This window comes from Onychomys torridus, chromosome 14 (assembly GCF_903995425.1).
Source record: "Onychomys torridus chromosome 14, mOncTor1.1, whole genome shotgun sequence".
Classification (NCBI taxonomy): Eukaryota; Metazoa; Chordata; class Mammalia; order Rodentia; family Cricetidae; genus Onychomys; species Onychomys torridus.
Window position 1 is genome coordinate 56,113,096 of NC_050456.1, and position 25,751 is coordinate 56,138,846.

The 25,751-nt window shown below is 47.2% G+C and overlaps 1 protein-coding gene across 4 annotated transcripts in view; it reads left to right on the forward strand.

Annotated features, from left to right (window-relative positions):
• Nucleotides 1–25,751, forward strand: part of Adck1 (aarF domain containing kinase 1) — a 95,356-nt gene that overhangs the window by 11,817 nt on the left and 57,788 nt on the right. For all 4 annotated transcript variants that reach the window (XM_036206568.1, XM_036206570.1, XM_036206571.1 and 1 more), the window contains exons 3-4: nt 377–460; nt 22,319–22,522. In XM_036206568.1, the coding sequence (XP_036062461.1) occupies nt 377–460; nt 22,319–22,522 (288 nt within the window). The remainder of the gene's footprint in view (nt 1–376; nt 461–22,318; nt 22,523–25,751) is intronic.

The following is a 25,751-nucleotide window of genomic DNA, read 5'->3' on the forward strand; positions in this document are numbered from 1 at the left end:
GTCTACCTGTGTAGTGTAAAAGATGCTGGAGAGCAGTAATATGTAGGAAGGACCAATCTTAAATTCAGACAGCTCACAAACAAGTAAGCAAATGGGCAAGTGAATTTAGAGGTGGTTGATTATGATCAATTACGGACAGTTTCTGTTGTATAAAGGCAACTTGATATGGGACATCTCTAGAGGAGTGTCGTTTGTACTCACTGCTGAAGGTCAGGAAGGAGCATCTAGGCTAAGTAAGATATGGGGGCTGAGCATCCAAAGGGTGGGACCAGTTACTTTTATAGACCCAGCAGCTCCTGTGTGGGTCTCCTGGCTTTGGCAGGGGTGTGGTATTTGATGTCCTCAATGTTAAGCATTCTCCTTCCTTGGTTCACAGACAGCTGTTATCAGTTATGACTATCTCACCTCCCTGAGGAGTGTCCCATATGGCTCAGAGGAGTATTTGCAGCGTCAATCCCAGGTAAGGAAACTGTGGGACCCATCAGAGTTGGGCCAGGATGGGTGTGTCTGAAGAGTGGGCCCAGAGTGAGCATTGAGGTAATGGCCACTGGCCAAGGGAACAGAAGACCACCTGCTCCTCCCTATGCAGGTGCCTTAGTACCTGTGAGTAGCACTGCTCTCCCACATGAAACTGGGTCTTCCATACTGTGGTGGTTTGAAAGAAAATGGCCCCCAAAGGCAGTGGCACTATTAGGAGGTGTGGCCTTGTTGGAGTAGGTGTGGTCTTGTTGGAGGAAGTATGTCACTATGGAGGTGGGCTTTGAGGTCTCATATATGCTCAAGCCACACTCAGTGTCTCAGATCACTTCCTGTTGCCTGTGAGTCAAGATGTAAGAACTCTCAGCTCTCTCTCCAGCACCATGTCTGCCTGCATGCTGCCTTGCTCCATACCATGATGATAATGGACTAAACCTCTGAAATTGTAAGACGCCATCTCAATGAAATGTTTTCCTTTATAAGAGTTGCTGTGGTCATGATGTCTCTTCACAGAAATAGAAACTCTAAGACACATACTAAGGCCATTATCTATAACGTGTTGTTGGGGAGGTGACTGTGTTTTTCTGGTGACAGCAGGGATGTAGGCCAACTCCGGAGGGATAATAACTTCTAAGCTGTGTTGTTAGGCAGAAAGAGGTTGATTGTTTTTCTGTCCTCTGAAGGCCAGTGGCCTTCATTAGGAGTAGAGCTGTGGACCTCACACACCTCCTCAGTCAGAATGTGGTAGTTGATGTAGATGTGTTAGAGATACCAGGGAGATGGGGGATCAAACATGAGGTCAAACAGAGAAAGGTTGACAACAGACGGGCATGCCTTTGCTCAGGTGGTTCCTGCAGCCGGATTGTCCTCAGAATGCTAAGTTTTGCTTCTGGGCTCAGCGTGGACACCTCTCCTCTGTGCTGCCTTCCTTCCAGGCATCCTTTGTGAATGGGAGAGTTAATGAAAACATTTTCATTTAAACTTTTCATTTTGCACATTTTAACTGTCCACAGAAGTAACAGAGAGCAGAGCAGAGTCTGATGACCCCACTCCTCCCATGGAGCTGTCCAGCCTGAGGAATGATTGATTTGTCATTTCTCTGGTTTGTTTACTCACTCTGAAGTGTTTAAATGAAACCTCAGGTGACATATTGTTTCACATATCAGTTCTTCAGTACATGTCTCTAATAGAGAAAGACCTTTGAAAAACCACAACCATAATATTCTGGTCACATGTAACGAGATGAACAATTTCACAGTAACTTCTGGTTCATGTCCAGATTGCTTTTCTCCCAGAAATGCTTTTTAAAGTATTGTTTTAAATTTATGAGTATGTGCGAACTCTGTGTGTGTGTGTGTGTGTGTGTGTGTGTGTGTACATTGGGTGTCTACTCTATCACTCTCTGCTTGATTTCCTTAAGCCAGGTCTCTCGCTGAACCTGGAGTGAAGCTGGCAGTCAGCAAGCCCCATGTGTTCCTCCTGTCTCCACCAGGTTCACAATGCTGGGGTTAGAGGTGCACGACACCACATCTGGCTTTTTACCTGGGATCTGGGAATTTGAACCCAGGTCCTCAGACTTTCAGTCTTACCCACTGAGCCATCTCCCCAGCCCTGAGATTTATCTATTTATAGTTTGTTCCAACCTGAATCCAAACACGGTGTATATATATATATATATATATATATATATATATATATATATATATATATGTATTGCATTTTGCTGACATTTCGTGAGTCTTTTAGAATCCATAACATTTCTTCTCTCTTCCTTTAATTTTTTTTTTTATTTAGTTATTCACTTGTTGGAGAGCTGGATCATTTATCCTGTAGAATTTCCACATTCAGGATTTGGCTGATTGCCCCCTCAAAGTGCTATTTAATGGGAAATGCATTCAGACGACTCACAATTCAAAATATACAATATCTGAAACAGACAAAATGACCCTTGTTCCTCAGGTACCCAATTTCCCTGCCTGGAGGCAATCATCATTTCTTGTATATCTTCCCAGAGCTGTCTTCCTATAATTTAATCATTCCGTCTTTATTCCTACCATAGACAATAGTTACACATCTTCTCTCAGGCTCTTGCTTCTCTTACATTGGAGATTGGGGCTCTCAGTTTGTATATTTAATCTTCAGCAATAATGCCTAGGATGGGGGCTGGAGAGATGGCTCAGCGGTTAAGAGCACTGGCTGTTCTTCCAGAGGACCCAGGTTCAATTCCCAGCACCCACATGGCAGCTCACATCTGTCTGTAATGCTTACACCAATGCACATAAAATTATACCAGGTTTTTTTCTTTTGGGTCACCAACTAGCTCCCAAATCATAACATGGAGACTTACTAGTTTTGAATGCCTGGTCTTAGTTTAGCTCATTTCTAGCTAGCTCTTTTAGTTTAAATTAACCTGTTTCTCCTTATCTACCTTTTGCCTTGGGGTTTTTTATTTTCTTTCTGTATGTCTTACTTTCACTGCGTATCATGTGTGCTGGCTGTTGGCTCTCTGGCTTCTGGCTCCAGGTGTGTCCCTCATTCTCTCCGCCCCTCCTCCTCTTTCTTCTTCTCTTGTTCCTCCTTCCTTCCTCTTGAGCCTGGATTTCTCCTCTTACTTATTCTCTCCCCGCCAGCCTCTCCTCTCCTCTTTTTGCCTGGCTATTGGCCATTCAGCTCTTTATTAGACCAATCAGGTGCCTTAGTCAGGCAGGGTGAAACAAATGCAACACATCTTTACATCATTAAACAAATGCAGCAGAAACAAATGTAACACATCTTTGCCTAGTTAATATTCCACAACATAAAATTAAATAAATTATTAAATAAAAAAACCAGTGCCTAGGATAGAATGGGTTTAATGTCTGTCTCAGTGTCAGCTTATGCCCTTGCCTTTAGAGAGGCCACAGAAGGAGCCTAAGATTTTCATTCAGAATCCTGAGGTTGTGCCTTTGCTTTGGGAAGGTCATCCAACCCTGTGAAGTGGCTCTTTTCCTTGTCTGTAAACTAGAGATGGTGATTGTCCTCACCGAGGATTATGTAGTCACCTGTTGGAGTCAGTGAAAGATAAAGCAAATGTGAAGATAAGTCAGAGGTCTCCTGGAAGGTGAGGACAGACCTGGTGTAGGGTGTGAGTTTCCTGGTCTGCGGTGCCGATCCAAGTGCCTGGGACGTAGTTGGTTCTGAATAAAGGCTTGAACAAATGAATGAATGAATGAATGAATGAATGAATGAATGGCATCACTGTAATATCTCAAGGCCCCTGTCTTTGAGGTGTAGTTCCCCTCTGCTCCCCCCACCCCACGTCCTTTCTTCATTTATTCCATGCTGTGGTCCTTAGAATCCTCCAGAGTGACATTCTTCAGAGATTTCCAGGCCGGGACTAGGGCAAGGGTTGTCTTGGGGAATCCCGGGAGCAGACGGGCTGTGAAGAGACTTGCTCTCCAGTATGTAAGTCTCGTGGAAGGCAGTGATCCTGCAGCTCCCCTAGAAGCTACCAGCTCTGGGAACCCGGTGAGGGAAGTACAGCTAGGCCTTTGATGAGAGGGCAGTGTGTATGTAGTGGCTGGGTGCTGCACCCTATAACAGAATGTAGGCTGGGTCCTGGGAGTTGTGCCTGGGAAGGGGATCCAGCAGGCACCGAAGAGCATGGATAAATACTGCAGGAGTGTTCTCATCGTCACAACTGCCAAAGGAGTGAGCAAGGAAAAGCACCATTAGCTCCCTTGTCAAGCTGGCATCTCCGGGTTCTAGAGTACGTTACAACCAGGGGGCTTAGCGCAGCAGTCAGTGACTTGAAGGACTTTCAAGGTCAGCACTGGCAGGCTGGCTTTGTGACTCACACACACTGCATCATGAAGGGGAAGAAGGGAAAGCATGTGGCACTTTGCTAGGCAGCTGAGGGTGTAAGGATGGTCTCTGGAGAACTGGATTCCTGGTGCCCAGATGCTTGTAATGGAGGTTTGTGTGACTGGACATGGTCACCATCCAGAAGGAAGCCACTCCTAGTATACATGTCTCGTCAAAAGGCTGGAGGTGACAGGACAGGATGGAGTTGATTCTGATTGAAGGATTGGGTGATAGTGGGTATCCTCTTCATAGGGAACAACTTCTGGACCCTCCTTTGGTGATCTACCATATTGTATACTCTCTCTTCTATGCTCTCTCTCTCTCATCCTGGTCAGATGAAGACAGGTTCTCTGATGCTATGAGCAGGCGTTCACATGTACCTGAACAGCAATTATGAGACAGGTATGATGCTAAGGACTCTGTAATCTGTCCTAACTTCCAGACAATCCCGCAATGTAGATACCATTGTTCTCATTGTAAAGAAACTTAAAAAAATAAATTTCCTAGGTTAGACTACAAAGTACTGGGGTTCCCAATGTCATCCTCATACATATGATGTTGTACTTTGTTCTTGTTTTTCCCCTCCCACCAATCTGTCCTGTGTCCCTCCTCCAGCTGATTCCTTCTCACCCAGTCAGTCCCCTTTCAGAGGAAGAAACTCTGGCACATGTTAGTCAAGTGACTTGTCTAGGGGTCCACAGCTAATCAGTTACCTCCCTGTGATTGTCATACAAACTACTTAAAATGAGTAGCTTAACACAACAAAACATACCCTCCTATAGTTCCGGATGCCAGAAGTCCAAAATCAAAGGACTAACAGGGTCGTGCTGGTTCTGTGGGCACTATGGAAGAATCTTTAGCCTCCTTGGGAACTCCAAGCAGCCCAGTGACTGCATATCTCTAATTTCTGTCCCCATCTCCCCCTTCTCTTTCCTGTAAGGAGAGTTGTCATTGGGCTTAGACATGTCTCTCTCATCTCCCAGGTAGTCTAGACTGATCACATCTGAAAATTCTCAGTAATGTTGGCAAAAGTTCTCTTTCTAAATAAGGTTACAATTTGAGATTCCAGGGGCTAGGATGTGTCTGCATCTGTGTGTGTGTGTGTGTGTGTGTGTGTGTGTGTGTGTGTGTGTGTGTGTGTGTGTGTGTTGGAGAGGTAGGCGGCTGTTCGGCACACCCCAGGAGCTCAAATGAGCTGCGTGGTGTAGCTCTTCCTAAACCTGTGCCAACTACTTCCTGATTGGGAGTACCCAGGACTTCTCAAGCCTGCAGTCACACAGGCATGGGTTGGCTTGTTGTATCAGAAAGTATGGACTGTTAAGTCTTGGCGTTCTGCTGACCTCCCACCCTCCATGCCTTCAGCGCTTGGCCATTTCTTCTGGAGCCTTTCAGTCCGTTCATCTTGGATTTATGAGTTCTCACACCTTCATGTGTTCAGCAGGTCAAGCCTCAGGGGCTGTGAGGACCGCTTCCTACCTGGGCAGGTATGACGGATGTGGTACTCTTGCCTTAGTGGCCGCACCTCTAAAATAGGACTATGGGAACGGCCTGGCCTTACTAGTGAAGTGTGGCAGATGGTGCTGCGGCTGCAGAGGTGGCTTGGCTGCTCGATAAGAGCAGCGGCAATTGAATAGGCTGCCGTTCGTTCCTGCATCTCACTGTTGTGGCCCCAAGCAGCTATTTTCTCCCAGATTAAAATCCACTCAGCGCTCTTCCTGTCCCCAAATAAAAACTCCTCTCCAAGCTCTTGCCTGTTACAGCGAGACTTTTTAATAGATTCTGCCTCGTAGAACCATGAGGCATATGTCCAATTAGCAGAATAAGTTTGCTTAAATGTACAAATAAACTGTTGATTGACAAGAGCGGCACATGTTCGAGGCTAATTTAAGGCAAAGTAGTTTGGGAACTGGGGTGCAGCCTCTTCTCCCACCTCAACCTATGGCTAGGCCTTTCCTTAGGAGACGGATCTTCACCCTGACCATCTAGATGATGATGATGATGATGATGATGATGATGATGATGTGTGTGTGTGTGTGTGTGTGTGTGTGTGAGTGTGATCTCCATGCTCCATGCTGTGCTTCATCGTTGGGCAGAGTATCCAAGCAGGAATATTCACAGAACCAATGGAACAGCTACTGCTTAGCGAGCATGTATGGCATGCCAGCCACTCTGTGGGATACTGGGTATACAGCGGTCGATTCTTGAGGGGACAAGAGGTGAGCAACAGCTGGGGAACCCCCGAGAGCACCTGCTCCAAGAGGACAGGGACTTGGTCTCCCTTGCTTGCTGCCCTGCTGGGACACTCGGCCCAGTAGGCTCAGTGTATATTCTTAGATGAGTTATCGAGGGAAGGGACAAGATATTTTGAGCTCTTATTGAGTGTCCCAAAGGAGATAAAAATGGAGTCACGGGATAAAGAGCAACTGAGGGTGGGGTGAAGGAGAGCTCTCTGACCTCCGCTGTGTCTGGAGAACTGTAAAAGAGCCAGCAAGGGGAGATGGGGGGGGCTGTTAGAGCTGGCTTTGCAGGTCTGGGGCTCCGGGCAAAAGCGGCTTTGGCTAGGTAAGCCTGTTGCCTTCCTTGTGTCTGTGTTACCTTGCCGCACTGATAATGGGTACTCTCACGAGGCTGCAGCCTCCATGCTAGTACCTGGTCAGGCTCTGCACCTGAAAGTGGTGGGAGATCCCTGTCATGTGACCTTTTGGTGTTGCTCTGGTCATTCTAGCCATGGTTGGGGGTAGGTGCCATATGGCTCCTGTGTGCCAGTAGCAGGCTCCCTGCAGGGCTGCAGGGTAGTGACAGAATGCAAACCACCCTGGGCGGAGCTTCGGGGGTTGCAGGGCAGAGGTAGGGAGGTTGGGCTTGGGGAGAGCCAATGTGCCAGACATGGGGAATAGCCTCCAAGAACCCATCCTAAGGATGGAGAGTATGTATGAGCTAAATCCCCCAGTGTTGACTCCACTGTACCCTCAGATCTCACTTAGAAACATCAATTCAGAAATAAAGTATCTCAAGACAGCCACCGTGTTAATTTCCTGTGGTTACTGTAACAAATTGCTATTAAATGGTGGCTTAACTTAAAATAATACAGACTTGGGGTGCTGGAGGTTTTTTTGTTTTTTTGTTTTTTTCCCTTCCTTCCTTCATTTTTTTGAGACAGGGTCTCACTATGTAGCCTTGGCTGGCCTAGAACTCATCATGTAGCCCAAGCTGGCCTTGAACTTGTAGAGATCATTCTGCTCCTACGTCTGTTGTGATTAAAGCTGTGCCACCACACCTGACTATTTTTCTGGTTTTTAGGGATGCCCCAGGTTTCTTGGCTCATGGGCCCTTTCCCCATCCTCAAAGCCAGCAGCATCTGGTCCAGTCCTCGGCTGCTGTCTCCCTGGTTCTCTTCTGCCTTTGTCTTTCATTTCTGAGAGCTGTGGTGATTACCTGCACCTGAGCAAGGCCACGAATCTCACTAGGAAGATCATGGGGTTATTAGCAACCTTATTTTCTTCCGCCACGATGTGAACTGCCTTTGGATCTGTTAAGAAAACAAATTTCCCTATGAAAAATTCCAAATGTCATTACAAAGCACAGAGTAATAAAAATGAATGTTGTACCTGGCGCCGGGTTAACTGAGAGTATAGGTTGTTGGCTGATTTCTGCTGGCAGCCATCCGGCCACTGTGAAGAGAAAGCCCATTTGTGGGTGAAGTTGGTATTAAAGAGTTGGGTTATTTGAGTTCCTGTTGAAACCAATGAGTCTTGATCATACTGGGAACTCTTGGAGAAGGATGTCTGGGTTTGAAGCATGATTGGCATCTTGACAGGTCACAGAAAGATCAATAATTCAAGAGGAATGATGCCAAGGAGAGGTTTGTATGGTACAGGCTTGAAATGGAGCCACTGTGGATCAGGAGCCATCTCACCCTGTCTTAGTCCTGGCCTAGCATTTGTTTCCCTTATGTAAGAATGTGGCGATGGCCTCAGCTGTTGAATAGGCAGAAAGTAGAAAGTTGGTAAATTTAAGCGTATGAATTATTTTCTTTGTAGATGAGATCTTGAAACACAGGTTTACCTTGATGGCTCCTTATTTATATATTGTATGTTTTGTGTTGTATGTGTGTATCCTAAAATATGTTGCCATAATTCTTTTGTTTGTTTACTGCTGGAGAACTTTAAATAGTAATTTCAATCTATGTCTCTAAACCAGGACACTTTGCTAAGGAATCACAGTGTCATTAGTATACATAATGAGATTAATAAGTGTTAATGTCGTCTGTGTTAGTATTCTTTAAGAACAGTGGTTCTTTCCTAATTCTGCAACCTATAGTTCCTCATGCTGTGGTGACCCCCAACCATAAAATTATTTTCATTGCTACTTCATAACTGTAAGTTTGCTACTGTTATGAATCGTAATGTAAATATTTTTGGAGACAGGTTTGTCAAAGGGGTTGCGACCCACAGGTTGAAAACCACTGCTCTAGAGGACCAGAACATAGAACATGAATGTATACAAAGTGGAATAATTAGACTGGCTGATGTGGACAGGTTGGGTAGTCCAGCAGTGGCTGTTTGTTCACTGGAGAGGCTGAAAGCCCCATAGCTCCTCAGTGCAGCAGGACAGATGTCTCCTCTGCAGTTCCAACCTGGCACCCAAGGCCTGGAAGACTCCCAGGACCTACTGATCCTCAGTCCTCCTAGGAAGGCCAAAGAAACTGGGTTCTTTGGGGAAGGATGGCAGCCACGGTGGGGGTAACAGCAGCAGAGTAGATGGACGTACCCACCAGAAGCAAAGGCAGGCAGGCAGGCAGGCAGGCAAAAGCAGCGCTGCCATTTCCTCAGATCACTTCATTCCTGGGCTGCTAGTGGAGAGTACTGCCCACTCTTGGGGAGTGTCTTCCCCTTCAGATAATTCTTCTGCAAAAGCATGCCTCTCAGTTTATTTCAGACCCTGTAATTGCTAACTGTGGTCAGTTTTCCCTAGCTTCCCTACCTAATGCCCTTCATGTGCCCCTGAACCTGCTACCCAGCCTCATACCCTTTCCAAGCACAAGGCCTTCTTGCCTGTATCTTTTGAGGTTTGTGTAGGTGGAAGTTTCTGTCCTGCTAGCCACTCCCAAATAACCACACAGAGGCTTATATTAATTAAAAATGCTTGGCTGATAGCTCAGGCTTATTACTGACTAGCTCTTATAACTTAACTCATTCTATTAATCTATGTATTGCCATCTGGCTCATGGCTTTACCTGTCCTCCAGCATGTCTTGCTCCCTCTCTGTCTCCACTGACTCTGCCCTTCTTCTTCCTCTCTAATGCTTCTTCCCAGCATTTCCAGTTTGGCTGTTCAGCCTATACTTCCTGCCTGGCTACCGGCCAGTCATTTCTTTATTAACCAATGAGAATAATACATATTCACAGTGTACAGAGGATAATTCCACAGCAGGTTTTGTTTTGTTTCCTGCCATCGGCGATAAGAACGCAAGGCTGTATAGACACGAAAAGAGACTGTCATCCCACACCCAGGCTGATATCCTGAACAAGCACAGAGAGACAAGAGGGGAGGCAGGCTGGCTGGTGGTTATTCTGCTTGTGGCCTTAACATTTGTTATTCTTGTCTGTAATTTCAGAAATGCCCTCACTCTTCAAGCCACAGAGCAACTGTGAGAACAAATTAATTATGCATCTCTTCTCACTGTGTGTGATTAAGGGGCAGGTGGAGGGAAGGATTCTTTGTAGCTTTCCTGGCCAGGAGGTTCCCAAATGGACACTTTCTAGATTGAAGAGTGCAGGTCCCCAACTCCTGTAGGCATCTGTAGAGGCAGGCTTGCTTTGTGGCAGGGGGAACTGCAAGTCGCCAGTAATAACATTGTTATTCTCTTAAAGTTGTAACTCATTTGCTGAGTGCTTGCTGTCATGACAACTCATCTGTTGGAATTCCAGGGATGCTGGGACAACTTTCTTCGCTTCATACTTCTCTCAGTCATTGCCAGCAGCTTTAATTCCATCACGAGACTAATCCCTTCAATCTAAAACTCTGTTCCCAGTTAAGATACAGGTGCTGGGCTGGGGAGATGGCACATGCCGTGCAAACGTGAGGACCCGAGTTCAGTCCCCAGAACCCATGTTCAAAGAAAGCCAGATAGATGCAGTGGCGCACGCCTTTAATCCCAGGACCTGGGAGAAGGAGGCAGGCAGATCTCTGTGTGTTTGAGGCCAGCCTGGGCTACACGGCATGTTCCATCCCTGCTGGAGTTACGTGGTGAGTTCCGGTGTTTTAGATTCTTTCCATTGCTCTGATAAAACACCATGGCCAGGGAAACTTAGAGAAGGAGCTGGGACCACACACTCTTTGGTCTGGAGAGTATCTATCTGAACTTCTGTTTCTTCTTTAGAAGTATGGTGGCATGCACTCTGTCCAACTCACAACCCTCCTAGCTTGGCTTAGACACGCTTTATAGTCTAGACAGGTTTTGAACTCAGGATCCTTTCGCCTCAGCCTCTGAGTGCTGGAAATACAGGCCTGCATCGCCAGGCTTGGCTTTAACGTGATTCACTGCTGACTGTAGCATCAGTTCCAGGTCTGAGTTGATCGTGTTTGGTATTTGTTCTTCTCATGACACATGAAGTGTCGTGCTTTCTTGATCCTCTGTATATCTGTTAATTTTCTAGATGTCAGATATTGTATTTTATCTTTGTGGGTGTTATATGTTTTTGTAATAAATGCTCTTGGAATTTGATCTGGGACATTGTTGAGTTTCTGGGGGATAGTTAGTTTTCTTTTCAGGTCTTGCTTTGATATTTGTTAGTTGGGAATGAGACAGTGTTTAGGCTATCTCTAGATACTGAGGCTGGGACTTCTTGGGTATGAACAAACAGTGTCCCATGAATTAGGATACTTTCCAGTCTGGATGGTAAGAATAGGCCACATGTGAGTCCTGGTACTTAACTCTAATCTCTGGACTTGTTCTTTCTCTGGACGCAGGCAGTTTTTGCATGTATGTGTGCTGATCAGCCTCAAGCTGAATACCAGGGAACTGGCTCTGTGCAAATCGCCAATTTTCCTTTATTAGTGTTCTTTACTTCTCTCTCCTCTCCTGCGAACTCTTTCTAGACTGAATTCTGTCTCCGTAACTCAAGGGTCCTTTTGACAGAGATGCTGCAGATTACGGGGGCCACCGCTGGGTTCATCTTCCTTCTTTCTACCTTCATTGCACGATGCACAGGGTTTTGAAAACCACCGTTTTATGTTTCGAATGTGAAGGCAAGAGAAGCCGCTTTTGGGGACATCAAGGTCTATGGCCTAGGAGACTCCCAAGGGGAAGCCTGGGGTACGGAATCATGCTTTATGTCATGGGTGTGGTGGGAAGGACATGCTATGTTTGATTCACTGATTGGACACTAGTGTGATTGTTGTGCCCAAAGCCTGGACCCCCCAAAGGGTCACCAAGAGACTGAATCTGATGCAAAAACAAAGAGTCTCGAGTTAACCCGGTTGGTCCAACTGAGGTAGCAGCAGAGCAGGAGAGACCATGAGCAGCACCAGGAGAGGGTTTTTATAGTGGCTAGACAAGGTGGGGGGGCTTGGGGGAATTCCAAGATTGCCCAGTTACAGACCTGGGATTGGCTCAAGTCCTGGTTAGGAGTACCTGGACTGAGTTGATTGGCTCTTTTGGGTCTAGGGAATTGCAACATTAGCACCTGGAGTTGTCTGCTTCTGATTGGCCCTCCCTGTGGGGTGAGGTGTTCCTGGCTCCTGATAGGCCCTTCCCTATGGGATGAGGTGTTCACGGATTCTGATTGGCCCTTCCTTATGGGGCAGGGTGTTAGCTAGGGCAAAAGGTCAGAGGCAGTCAGGAAGTCAGGAGTGGAGGGGCTTCCTACTATGCCTGTAATTCTGCTGAGGCCTGGGCCTCTCAGTGATGTCTGAGAGGCCCTTGGATCTGTCCAGCTCAAGGCAGGGGAGCTCAAGATAGGTGATGCTTACTTTTGTGCCCGCATTGTATGGATCTAGACGAGATTGCCGAGGGAGTAAAGCTGGAGAATCATATTAGCTATTGTTTATCTTTGGATATTTTGAAGTCCTGGGTCCTTGAAGACATTAGAAAGGCTTTTCCTCTCAGTGACTGATCCTGAGAGAGGAAGTGTCTCTCTAGCACTGTGACTCTGACATGCAAGCCAACTGATGCAGAGTGCTTATTCCCCAACCCCTTCCATTCAGCTCGTGCACTCAAGGCCTCATTTCCTTCACTCTAAATGTCCAGGACCAGGTCCCAGACACCTAGGTATAGCCTTTGTGCTCCAGAGCCTGCAGTAATGACTCAAGCCAGCCAGTCCTGAACTGCCCCGCCTCACCCATCTCTCCAATAGAACCCACAACAAAGACGTTTGCCCATGCTTTCTACCTTCCCTGGTAGTTTTTCATGTAGCCCTAGGTGGCATGCCATGACTTCTAGGGATTTGTGACTAAAAATTCTAAAATTTCCTTCATGATAATTGTGTCTGTGTTTGTGCATCTCACCATACTTGATTAAAACACCTCTCCAGTTCCCTTACAACAGGTATAGAAATACCTGCTCTGGCTAAGAGCAGCACATCTATGACTTCACTTCCCAGCAACCCCATGAGGTCAATATTATTTCTGGTTGTGAAAACCGAGTTTGAGAGAAGTTCTGTAACTTGCCCATGGTGATGCTGCTATTCATTGCTGTGGTTATCTCTGTGTTCATCTTCATCTTTGGCAAATGTTAGCGTACAGTGCAATGAGTTCATTATGACATTGCCAAGCATGCACACAATATACCTAATCACATTCAAGACCCAGTTGGCTCTGTTTGGAATCTATGACTTTGTCTTTCACTGTCCCCCACTCCTTCCCATCTTTTGTGGGGCACTTGTGTATCCATACCCCTGTCTCATGACATCTCCAAACCTTAATCGGTTCTGATGGGGCCCCTGTGGATTCAGTCTGATGCTGGTACCTTTCTGCCAAGTTTGGGGAAGTAGGGCCCCTGCTCCCTAGGGTTCAGACAGGAAGAGAGAATGGTCTTGGGCCTTTGCTCCATTGGCTCAAATCAGTAATTAATCGGCACTGAGTTTATCTTCTTAGTCATTCATTGCCCCCCCCCCAAACCAAACTGTCTAATAACAATACTTTTAATTAATATGAGGCAGATTAAAACTCATTACAGCAAGGTGGTAATGAGGTAATCATAAGGTATGTTATTGAGCTGGGAGTGAAAAGGAAGAAGGAGCCTGGGCAGGGAGACCACGCCAGCTGTTCTGTGATAGTTCAGTGGGGATGGGAGGCAGGTGTTGGGGATCTTGGTGAGGAGGCGCTGCATCCATACAGCCAGCTGATCAGTGAAGCCAGGTGCTGGGTAATGGCACAACTGGGGTGCAGTGAGCAAATGGGTGCCAGATGTCAAAGGAAGAGGTAGGAATTGGGAGAATCTGAGGGGACTCTGAAGTCTATATATTTAGAATAATACTATGTGTGTTTCTTTCCTCTCCCTCCCCCTTCTCTCTCTCTTCCTCTCTCCCTCCCTCCTCCCTAGCTCCATCCCTTACTTTTGTGAGAGGGCCTAGGACTCTCTAGTTAGCCCGGATAGGGCTCAAGCTCATGAGCCTCCTGCCTCAGCCTCCAAGTCGTGGGATTGTAAGGGATGTTCCACAGTGTGATTTGCATTTCATTTTTTTAGTTTTTCGAGTCAGGGTTTCTCTGTGTAGTTTTGGTGCCTGTCCTGGAACTCACTCTGTAGACCAGGCTGGCCTCGAACTCACAGAGATCCTCCTGGCTCTGCTTCCCGAGTGCTGGGATTAAAGGCGTGCACCACCACCGCCGCCTAGCCTTTTTGCATTTCTTGTAGGGTGATGCTTCACAGTTTAGATGACGGTCTGTGAAATTAGCTTTTCTTCCTATTAGGTTGTAGGGACCAGGTTTGTTAGACTGAATATGTGTGTGTGATGGGCTTAAGGTTTTTGTTCTGTCTTTTTTGAGACAGGGTCTCTGTGAAGCTCTGGCTGTCCTATGTAGACCAGACTGGCCTCGAACTCACAGAGATCTGCTTGCCTCTGCCTCCTGAATGCTGGGATTAAAGGTGTACACCACTATGCATGGCTTTTTGTTTGCTTGCTTTTGTATTTAAACATATTTTATCCATCATTTAATTAGTTCTTTGAGCATTTCATGCATACTTTGACCCCATTCATCCTCCCTCCCCCAACTCCTCCAGGCCCTCCTCTTCTTCCCTCATTTAACACTTAAAAAAAAAGTCCATACTGTAAGAGCGTGAATTGTTGAGCCCAAGATTGCAAAAAACACAGGGACAAATAGCCAAACGAATGGAAGCACATGAATTATGAACCAAAGGCTGTAGAGCCCCCAGCTGGATCAGGCCCTCTGGATAAGTGAGACAATTGAATAGCTTGATCTGTTTGGGAGGCATCCAGTCTGTGGGACCAGGATCTGTCCTTAGTGCATGAGCTGGCTGCTTGGAACCTTGGGTTTACACAGGGACACTTTGCTCAGCCTGGAAGGAGGGGACTGGACCTGCCTGTACTGAATCCACCAGGTTTAAATGAATCCCCAGGGGAGTCTTGGCCCTGGAGGATATGGGAATGGGGGGGAGGGGCTGGGGAGAAGGTAGGGGTGGGGGCAGGAGGGGGGAGGACAGGGGAACCCATGGCTGATGTGTAAAATTATAACACAAATATAATAATAATAATAATAATAATAATAATAATAATAATAATAATAATGTCCATAAAGGGCATTTTCTGTTGACCCTTCCCCTCCCAAAGCAAACAATTGCCAAGAGCTTGGCTAGGGTGGATCTGTGTGTCCAGTTACTCTCTCGTGCTGGGATTTGGCTTGGCCTGGGCTTGCACAGGACTTGTGTATGATGTCACAGCCACTGTGAATTTGTGTGTGCTTGCCTGGTGTGTCCAGAAGACACTGTTTCTTTGCGGTCATCCACTACCTCTGGCTCTTAGACGCTTTTAGGTCCCTCTTCCACAAAGATCCCTGAGCCTTTGGAGGACCAGGTATGGTACGTTTGTTCCACGTAGGGCTGGCCTTCTGCAGTCTCTTATTCTCTATGCATTGACCAGTTAGGGGTCTCTGTCAATCATCTATTGCAAACAGAAGCTTCTCTGATGAGGGTTGAGAGATGCATTAATCTATGAGTGTAATGATAGGTTGTTAGGAATTGGGTTAATATATTTATATTTAGTGGAATGAGAGTAGTGGGTTCTCTCCTCAGGTCTATGAGCTGTCTTACCATGGTGTGAGGCCTGATAATGGTGCCAAGTATGGGTTTCATCTTGTGTAGCGGGCCCTGAGTCCAGTCAGAAAGTGGTTGACTTCTGACTGACAGCAAAGTGGTCGTCATGGAATGCATGGCATTTGAGCTCCTTTTGCGCCCAGCGGGCATGTCTTGCCAGATAGACTGTTACAGCTGACAGAATTCGCACCTGGGTAAGATCGATGATTGCTTATCTCCTCTGGTTTCATTGTCTAGCACCTTCCAGCACAATGAAAGCTAGGCAGTGGGGACAAAACTTCCAGGTTAGTTCTAACTTGATTTCCCCATGTTCTGTGACTCAAGTATGTGATATGTTCAGCAAGAGGGTCTTGCTGTCATGTTCCGGAGGGTCAACAATAGCACTGGTAATAGCCTGTACTGTTTAGGGGTCTATGGGACCTCACTAACCAACAACTCCAAGAGAAGTAACCCATTCCTAGCCCTGGGCTTTTTATTTGTTATTCTCTGATATAGTAGGGGCCCTATTGCCCTTCTAGGGTGATTTCATTGTGACTCCTTTTATGTATGTGTATAGCTATATTTTAGGAAGATTCTACAGTAGTAAGTTTCCAGATGACCTCTTTTGAGAAGTCCCTAGAGTTATTTATCCCTCCCAGTTTCCTCTTCTACCCGCCCTCTCCTTCTCCGCCATAATTTATTCCTTTATATCACTGTAGTCTGTCTCCTATCTCTTGAAAGCTTCTCTCATGGTCTGTTAGTATTTTCCTGGCCTCTGTGGGTATTCCAAATGAAACACAAATATCTAAAGATTCAAGGCTACTATCTACAAATCAGAGAGAACATGTGACCTCTGCCTTTCTGGGCCTGGCTTACCTCAATCAGGACATTTCCAGTTCCCCTCATTTGCCTATGGATGTTATGATTTCATCTTTCTTAGTAGCTGAGTAGTAGTTCTCTGTGTAGATATGCCACATTTTCATTACCCATTCATCTGTGATGGGCATCTAGGTTGTTTCCATTTACTGGATATTGTGAACAGAGCAGCAATGACCATGGAGCAAGTATCTCTGTGGTAGGATGTAGAGTTCTTTGTGTATTTATTTGCCTGAGAGCTGGATCATGTCTGAATTATTTTCAGCTTTTTGAGCAACATCCACACTAATTCCCATAGTGGCTGCATTTACACCCCATCAGCAGCAAATGCGGGTTGCTGCTTTCCCCACATCCATGCAAGCAAGCATTTGTGCTCTGGATTTTTTGTTTGTTTGTGTTTTTGTTTTTTTTTTTTTTTTGAGACAGGGTTTCTCTTTGTAGCCCTGGCTGTCCTGGAACTCACTCTGTAGACCAGGCTGGCCTCGAACTCACAGAAATCTGCCTGCCTCTGCCTCCCGAGTGCTGGGATCAGAGGCGTGAGCCACCACTGCCCAGCTGTATTTTGGATCTTAGCCATCCTGATGGGAGGGCAATGAAATCTCAAAGTAGTTTTAATTGTCAGTTCCCAGATGGCGAAGGATGTTTAACATTTTAAAAACTGTTTCCCAGCCACTCTTTGGGGAACTCTGTTTTATTAATTTTTGGACATTTCACTCCCTGGAGAGATTGATTTGTTTCCTCTCTGCTTTTTCTGCTAGTTTTTGTGCACTGACTGTATGCTGGACCTGGTGCTAGGCTTGATGTTACGCATTACTTTATTTAACCACTGTGGTGAGCGTAATTATTGTCCTATTTCTGATCGGGAAGAGACCAAGGTTCTGTCGAGGTTTGATGATAGGTAAGTAGCAAAGTAGGATTTGGGCTCAAGTCTTCCTGACTCCAGTGTCAGTAACATTGACTAGCAAGTCACATGACCCTCCCCCCCCCCCTTGTTTGGTTAGGAGTGAATACATCTTTTGTAGCCATCTAAAATGTATACACTGGATCCAACCGTCAGGGTCACCTCATTTCCTAACCTGGTTATTGTTCAGTGCCTGTCACATGGAGTGACTGGACAGCTACCTTTCTTGCCTGCTGTTGACAGTTTTGGCTTTTTGGATGTATGCCCGCTGCTCAGTTGATATGTTGATATTGTAGTCTTTCTATGCGAAGACCATGATGTACATCACCACTGCAAGCCTAGTACATACAAAACCCCCATCAATGCTCATTTCCTTGCATAGGGGGCAGAGGATACAGGCCTAGGTGCCTGATGACAGACATTGTGATTTTTACCATTCATTTACTGGCTGTGAGACTTTGAAAGTGTCCCTGAACTCTGAAGTTATTTAATCTTTATGGACATATCAAAGGTCTGTGGTCCGCAGCTGGGGGATGACTCAGTTGGTAAAGTGCTTGCCTTGCAAGCGTGAGGCTTTGAACTTACAGAACCCATGTGAAAAGGTGAGCTTGGTGATGTAATCCTGAATGTTAGAACGAGCCTGGCTTCTGACCCAAAAGGACAGTGGACCTGCGGGAGCTGGAGCAGAATAGGGACCCTGGAGGGCCGAGTGTTACTGTTAGGCAGCATCGGCGTTTTGCACCATTGCAGAATATTTTAAGTTTTCTGTCAGTGGCAATGCACCTTGTCTGTGAGCGTGTGTGTGTGTGTGTGTGTGTGTGTGTGTGTGTGTGTGTGTGTGTAGAAACTGAATGAAGGTGACCTCATCAGGCCTTCTTTAGTGGAAATGAGGGTGCCATATGCAGTAGGTACTGACTCAGTTTCATGGATCCTGGTTTTATGAGTATCTTTGTTGACCTATCTTTTATGACCTATCTTTGTTACCAGTCTACATTTTTTGGTGACTGGGTGGCTTTCCCTGAGGTACACAGACTATACTATAGACACACATAGCCTCTGTACCCAAGAGCTAATGTGCCATGTAATAAATAGTTAAGCCAGGGTTGACTGGCCTCTCTTGGGCTTGGGTGAACCAAGGATCCCCATGTTGCTTAGACAGTGTTTGAAGGTGACCATCCCTTTGTGTCAAGAGATATCCATTTGTCACTGTTTTGAGTCACAGGTGATGAGGAACAATGAACCCTGTTTCCTTTTGGAGAGGCTGGACAGGATGAGGTCAATGCTTTCTAAGGACCCGCAGCAACAGGGACGTGTAGGTGTGAATCTAGCTTAAAGAACACAGTTGATGCTGGGCGGCGGTGGTGCACACCTTTAATCCCAGCACTCAGGAGGCAGAGCCAGGCGGATCTCTGTGAGTTCAAGGCCAGCCTGGTCTACAGAGCAAGATCCAGGACAGGCACCAAAACTACACAGAGAAACCCTGTCTTGAAAAACAAAAACCAAAAAAACCAAAAAACAAACAAACAAATAGAACACAGTAATCAGGTCTGCCAGCAGTACACACATGCACACGTGCATCCAGGGTGCCCCACAACATACAAGCACACACAGCAACACATGCTGCAACTTTCAGGATGAACACACACACACACACACACACACACACACACACACATACACACACACACAAACTATGGCTTCAATAGTTCTCTTGATCTGAAAAACCCCTCAATTTTCATCTTAATCATTGCAAATTTAATTTCAGGGCTTAGCACTGTGTATCACCCAGCTTCTAATTACATAAGTAATTTGAACAGGGGAAATTGAATGTAAAGAATTATTAAGTAGTGAAAGATGGCTAATTTCTAGAAGAGATCCAATGAGATTCTAATGGCGGAAACTGTAAATACACACAGCAGCTACTCCTGGAGACGGTGGGCCAGAGAACAAGGCTGAGTCTGATGACTTAAGCTGAGTTCTTCCCACGTCGGGGGCAGCCTGCTGGCTGGCAGAAGAGCTTGTGAGTGGGTATGAGAGCAAGTTCACCTGTAGGAACAGCATGTTGGGTGCTCAACACATTGTGGAGTGCCTTGGTTGGTTCACAGACCGGGCCTACAGGTAGTGGAGGGCATGGGCCGCCACTGATCTGTGAGCAGTGCCTGCCTCGCTGGTTGCTCATTTTTTTCTAAACACTGGAACCATTAAGGGCAATGCTGGCCTCTGTTTGGGCCTCAGTGCACCCCCCTGCTGCCCAAACCTGATGCCTGTCTTTAGGATCAAGAAGAGGTGGGTGGATCCATAGCTGAGAGGCAGTGTAGATGGTCCCACTTACAGGGGCTGGATTTACTAAGATTTTTTTTTTTTTTTTTTTTTTTTTACCTTTAGGGGCAGGGGAATGGCCTAATTGGTAAAGTACCTGCTGTGTAAGCATGGGGACCTGAGTTTGGATTCCTGTCACTTAAAAATTGGGTGTGGTAGTGTGCATGTGTAACCATAGCCTTGGGGGTGTCAGGAGACAGGTAGTTCCCTGAAGTTCACTGGCCAGCCAGCCTAGAGGAATTGATGAACTCCAGCTTCATGGACAAACCCTGTCCCCAAAAACGGAAGTGGAGCGTGATTGAGGAGGACACCGAGGTTGGCTACTGCCCTTCACAGGCACTCACACACTCTTGAGTTGTTTGCCTACAATAGTTTTAAACTTTGTTCTGACCACATCATCTCATCTCAGAACTGTCGCTTACCCTTGACTAGCTATAGCCACTACTTAACCTAGTTCCATATGTCCTTCCACTGTCTAGCATTGGCCAGCTTTGTCCTGGTTTCAGTCCTTTGTGATTCTGGAGCTGAACCAAGTCCTTTGGATACTAGACAGGCATTCTACCACATGGACTGCATCCCCAGCTCCCCGTTTTCTCACTTCTCAAGAGAATCTCCTTGCCTCCCAACTCTACCTTCTCTGGGGTCACTGTCCATGTTAGGATTAATTTCTTACTGTTAACTGCTAGAGGAAATGGACCATCATTGGTGCCACTTGGACCCCGTCTGCATCAAGGCTGGGAGACTCCACTGAAGGGGTGGAGTTGTAGGACCATAGGCTCCCCCCTAGAATGGGTTATGATGCATATCAGAGCCATGCACCAGGATTAGAAATGGATGGGTCCCTGTGGGCCTGAAGACAGCCTGGACCTGGGATGGGGGTGTTCAGGGCTGCAGGGATCTTTTCGTTTTGTTTTCTTTTTAAAAAATTTTTTTATTTTATGTGTCCGAGTTTTGCCTGCATGTGTGGATGTGCACCGTATGCGTGCCAAGTACTCATGGAGGTCAGAGAAGGCACTGGATCCCTTGGAACTAGAGTTACAGACTGTTTGTGAGCTGCCATGTGGGTGCTGGGAACCAAACCAAGTCCCCTGCAAGAGCAACAAGTGTTCTTAACTACTGAGTCATCTCTCCAGCCCCCAGCATTCTCTTCCTACTATTGAGAGCTGTGGTTCTCAACCTTCCTAATGCTGTGACCCTTTAATACAGTTCCTTATGTTGTGGTGACCCCCAACCATCAAATTACTATTGTTGCTACTTTATAACTGTGATTTTACTACTCTTATGAACTGTAATGTAAATGTCTGTGTTTTCTGATGGTCTTAAGGCAACCCCTGTGAAAGGGTCATTTGATCCCCAAAAGGATTGTGACCCACAGATTGAGAACCACTGTCTAAAGGACTAGTGTGCTCGTGGCTCACCTGGCAACTGATTATACAGGAAGGCATTTCTTCCATCCGTGCTAACTCTTTTTTAGAGCTGAGGACCGAACCCAGGGCCTTGCGCTTGCTAGGCAAGTGCTCTACCACTGAGCTAAACCCCCAACCCCCTGTGCTAACTCTTAACATGGTTTTTATTGCTAATTCTGTCATTGTTCTTCTCAGCACCTGAGATTGTAAGTTTTATTTTTATTGTTCAAACTCCTTTGCTACTTTGGATAGAAGCAGATAACAGGTCCCCATAGCTCGCGGGAACTCCTTGTCTCCTACAGTATGTACAAGGCCCAGTTTCCTTAGAAGCTGTAGCCCCAGGACTGGAGAGATAGCTTAGTGGTTAAGAGCACTGACTGCTCTTCCAGAAAACCCAGGTTCAATTCTCAATACCCACATAGCAGCTCACAGCAGTCTGTAACTCTGGGATCTGAAGTAGGGCCTACCTAACCTCAAGACCCTGAGCTGGGCTGGTGACTCAGGACCAGCTTGGGTGCATGGGGGGACGCCTCTCAACTCTAGGAGGAGAGAATCACATCAGAGTGTAAATGAAGGGCCTCATCGTTGACAACCTGCCCAGCTGTCTGCTCCATGTGTGGGAAGAAAGCCTTAGCTTTGGAATGTTTTATAGCCTTTCCTTGGATATTCATTTCTGTTTTCTAAATAAGACAACTGATTTTCTTATTTTTAAAGGTATCAACTCTGCCTCCCTGAACTATTTTGAGGATTAAAAATTATGCTATATATGAGTCGTTATTATTATTTTCTACTATTACTGTTATCACACTGTCAGTGGTAGAGTTGCAAACACCTTGAAGTCTGAGATGGTTGAGGAGTAGGTGGAAAAACAATTAGCTCAGTATACCTTTCAATGAGGCCCTATGTTTGTCTCGGTTAATAGCTGCGAATATTCATTTGTGGGGAGTGAGGCTCCAACCAGTTAAGCTTTGATAGAAGGGGAGGAGACTGGAAGCATCAGGCTGTGTGCAGAGGCTGGCCTCAGTGTGAGATAAGAATTGACTGCTCTGGAGACTAGGAAAGTAAAAGATGAAAAGAGAAGTGTGTGTGTGTGTGTGTGTGTGTGTGTGTGTGTGTGTGTGTGTGTGTACCTGCTGCCCTGGGCACTGGGGAGTAAACAAAGGTGTTTGAGCAGACAGGCAGAAGAAGGGGATACTGTCCAGGGAACAGGTTGCACTCACTTCTCTGGCTTGCCTGTCTCCTGCAGGTGCATCTCCGCTCTGCCAGACGTCTCTGTGAGCTCTGCTGTGCCAACCGGGGCACCTTCATCAAGGTGGGCCAGCACCTGGGGGCCCTGGACTACCTGCTGCCAGAGGAGTACACCAGCACGTTGAAGGTGTTGCACAGTCAGGCTCCACAGAGCAGCATGCAAGAAGTCCAGCAGGTCATCCGAGAAGACCTGGGCAAGGAGGTACCTTGTTGTTCTGGAGCAGGGAGGGACCAGACAAAAGTCTGCCTCTACAACAGGCTCCTTCAGAGCCCTGCTGCCTGGCCCAGGGTACTGAGGATCCATCACTGATGTGGAATCAAATGTCTCAGCAGCATTCGGTGCTGAACCACGAGCTAGAAGGAGCCTCAGTGACCATCAGTAAAAGATAATAGCCGAAATGTGAGATGTCCGTATTCAGCAGTGTTGGCTGGTGACCTGAGATGGTTCGGATGCTTTGACCTAATACCGTCTGTCAGCTCCTGGGGGTTTACTGCATACTGAGGACTGTCGTGGGTTGCACTGTCACAATCCTCACAGCAAGTGTGAGGAGGTGAGAACTATTATCGACTCCATTTTGCAGCTGAGGGATGAAGGCTAGCACACTGTGTCAGGATGCCATCAGCAAACCGTCCAGTTCACTGCATTGGCTTCTTTGGAATGTTTCTGGTAGATACTTATCCAGCCTGCTTGATCTCCAGGGATGGGACGCTTACTCTCTTAGCTGCCAGCTGCCCAAGGTGCCCCTCCATTCTATTGCCTCTGACTATCAGAAGGCTCCCTGCTGGGCATGGTGTTGCATGCCTTTAATCCTAGCTCTTGGGAAGCACAGGCAGGTGGATCTCTGTAAGTTCAAGACTGGCTTGGTCTACATAGTGAGTTGCAGGACAGCCAGAGCTGTCTCAAAAAAAAAAAAAAAAAAAAAAAAAAAGGCTTTCTGAAAGAGGCATTAGAACTCACCTCCTCAAGTCTCACCTTCTCATGTCCATTCTGTACCCTGGAGATGGGGACCTGCAGGGCATTGATTTAAAATTTATTTTATTTTTTTTTCTAAACTGGGTGTGGTTGCTTGGACCTTCACTGGCTTGTTCTGGACATGGAGGGACTGGAGTATCCACTGCAGGTGGCTGAGCGGCAGGTCAGGCCCAGCCTTAAGACAGTGTGTGCTGTAGCTTGGGCACCCCTCCAAGACCTCTGCTGAACCCTGATCCCCTCACCAAGTGTTGTCATCTAGAGTTCTGAGCCTGATCTTAAAAGTCCAGTCTTCACCCACTGCCTGTTCTGAGGCTGGTTTGTAACTGTTGATCCCTGCCAGTTGGAGCGATGACTCAGTGCTTGAGAGTGCCTGCCCGTCTTCTAGAGGACTCATCTGGTACCCAACACTCACTGGGCAACCCACAGTCATCTCTAACTTCAGCTCCTGGGACCTGATGGCCTCCACCATACCTGTATCTGTGTGGTACACACACACACACACACACACACACACACACACACACACACACACACGTGCGTGTGCACGCCACCTACCTGCTTTATTGACTGCCTGGGCCTGGGAGGGGCCTGGTGACTAGAGTTTGGGCTTTGGAGCTGCAGTCTTGGACCCAGCACGAGTTATGTGTTCCCGTCACCTCATCTGTAGAACGAGAAAGACCGTAGTGCCCACTGGGGTTGGCGGGAAGGTTATAGAAGATAATGGACTGCAAACAGAGGGCGCTACTGTGCTGCTGGCTGTCCTGTCCTGTGCCCCACTCACCTCACTGTGTAACCCTAGCCTTCTGTGCCTGTGGTCTTAGAGAGAGAGAGAGAGAGAGAGAGAGAGAGAGAGAGAGAGAGAGAAAGAGAGAGAGAGAGGGAGGGAGGGAGGGAGGGAGAGTGTGTGTGTGTGTGTGTGTGTGTGTGTGTGGTTTTTCTCTATATTCTCTATCTGCCAAGTGATTCTAGGCCAGTTGTCCATCTGTTTATCCATCCAGCAAATGCCGGGCAGAGCGCTAGGTCCTATATAAACTGCAGCTGTCCTGGGAAATCGTTGATCTCCCTGGACCATAACTTAGCACCCTCCAAGTGTGGCGTAGCTTGTTGGAAATCAGGCTGTTCTGTTGCAAGCCAGAGTATCGTTAGAGGTGAAGGCCGTGGCAGCCCATTTTCCCTGGACCTGTAGCACCAGAGTAGTGAGGTATGTGGTCTCTTCCAGTGTCTATTTAATGGCAAATGGGCTTTCCTGGGTTATGCGAGGCAAGGCTGAGGGTGTGGCAGAGGCTGGATAAAGATCAGTCCTGTTTTTTGTTTTTTTGTTTTTTAACTGATATGTGGAGCTGGTAGTAAGGATCCAGAACCCAGACAAGTGGTTCCTGCATATCAGTGGTGGTCTGGCCTGCAGAGAGGTCTGACTCTGGGAGGCCCGGGTCAGGCACAGATACCTCCAAGATTGTCTTGCTCTGAGGAACGATTCCTCCAGAAGGAGGTAGAAGGAATGAAAGGCAGGTTTGACTTAGGGTTGGTGTCAGGGAGAAAGCTGGAGGCTAGGAGGAGTGGGGCTTGGATAGAGGAACCCCAGGGCAGTAGGGACAGGGCTGAGGCGGCCTTTGCTTCTTGCTGAGACTGTTGGCCTCTGGCGTCCAACAGTGTGAGATTCACCCCACTCCCGAACTAAAAAAACAAAGTAACTCACTGTAATAACAGTGCTGAGCATCCTTGCTGGTGTGTTGCAGCTCAGCAGGGGTGGATGTGAGGGAGGGGTGGTAGGAGAAGCATCTGGGTGAAGGGTGGGGCAAGAGCAGGTCAGTGGCTCCTTCCAGACCAGGCAGGGCAGAGGATGGTGACAAGTCAGGGCTGTCAGCTGTCATGGCGGCCAACCAGAGGCTGCAGGAGGTTTGGGGATTGGAAGATGTCTCCTGAGTATCGGTCTTCTCAGCCTCCTCTAGCTGAGTAGTCCTAAGCCCAGTGGCTGGATGGCTACTGTCCCCGTTTGTCCAGGGGTTCTTCTGAGAGAGGGAGGCTGTTGTCCAGGTCATAGTTCTGAGTGGCTGTCCCTCATTGCTGGGGAGTGTAGAAACCTCCAGTACCACAGGTCCCCAGGCAGTCCCCCCACCCCCTGGGAAGGTGGCCTTTGTTCTCTGGTGACACACTTTTTCATCTGTGGGTGGAGGGGAGGGGAGAGGGGCTGTGTGGGAGGCAGGGTAGGTGAGTGTGGGGGTGTGAAGGCGGAGGAAATCACTCACTCTGCACGCCTCCCTCCTCCAGCCCCTCCCACGACACTGCTGGGGAAGAACACTCTCTTTAAGGATGGTGTTGACGGGTTGCATTAATTCCTGCCCCCTCCAGCTGTAGGCCCTCCCGTGGCAGCCAGGCTGCACCCCTAGTTTCCAGGATGTAGTTGGAAGAAGCTGGGTATTCTGCATCACCGTTTTTCTGGCTCCCCAGTCCTTGGCTG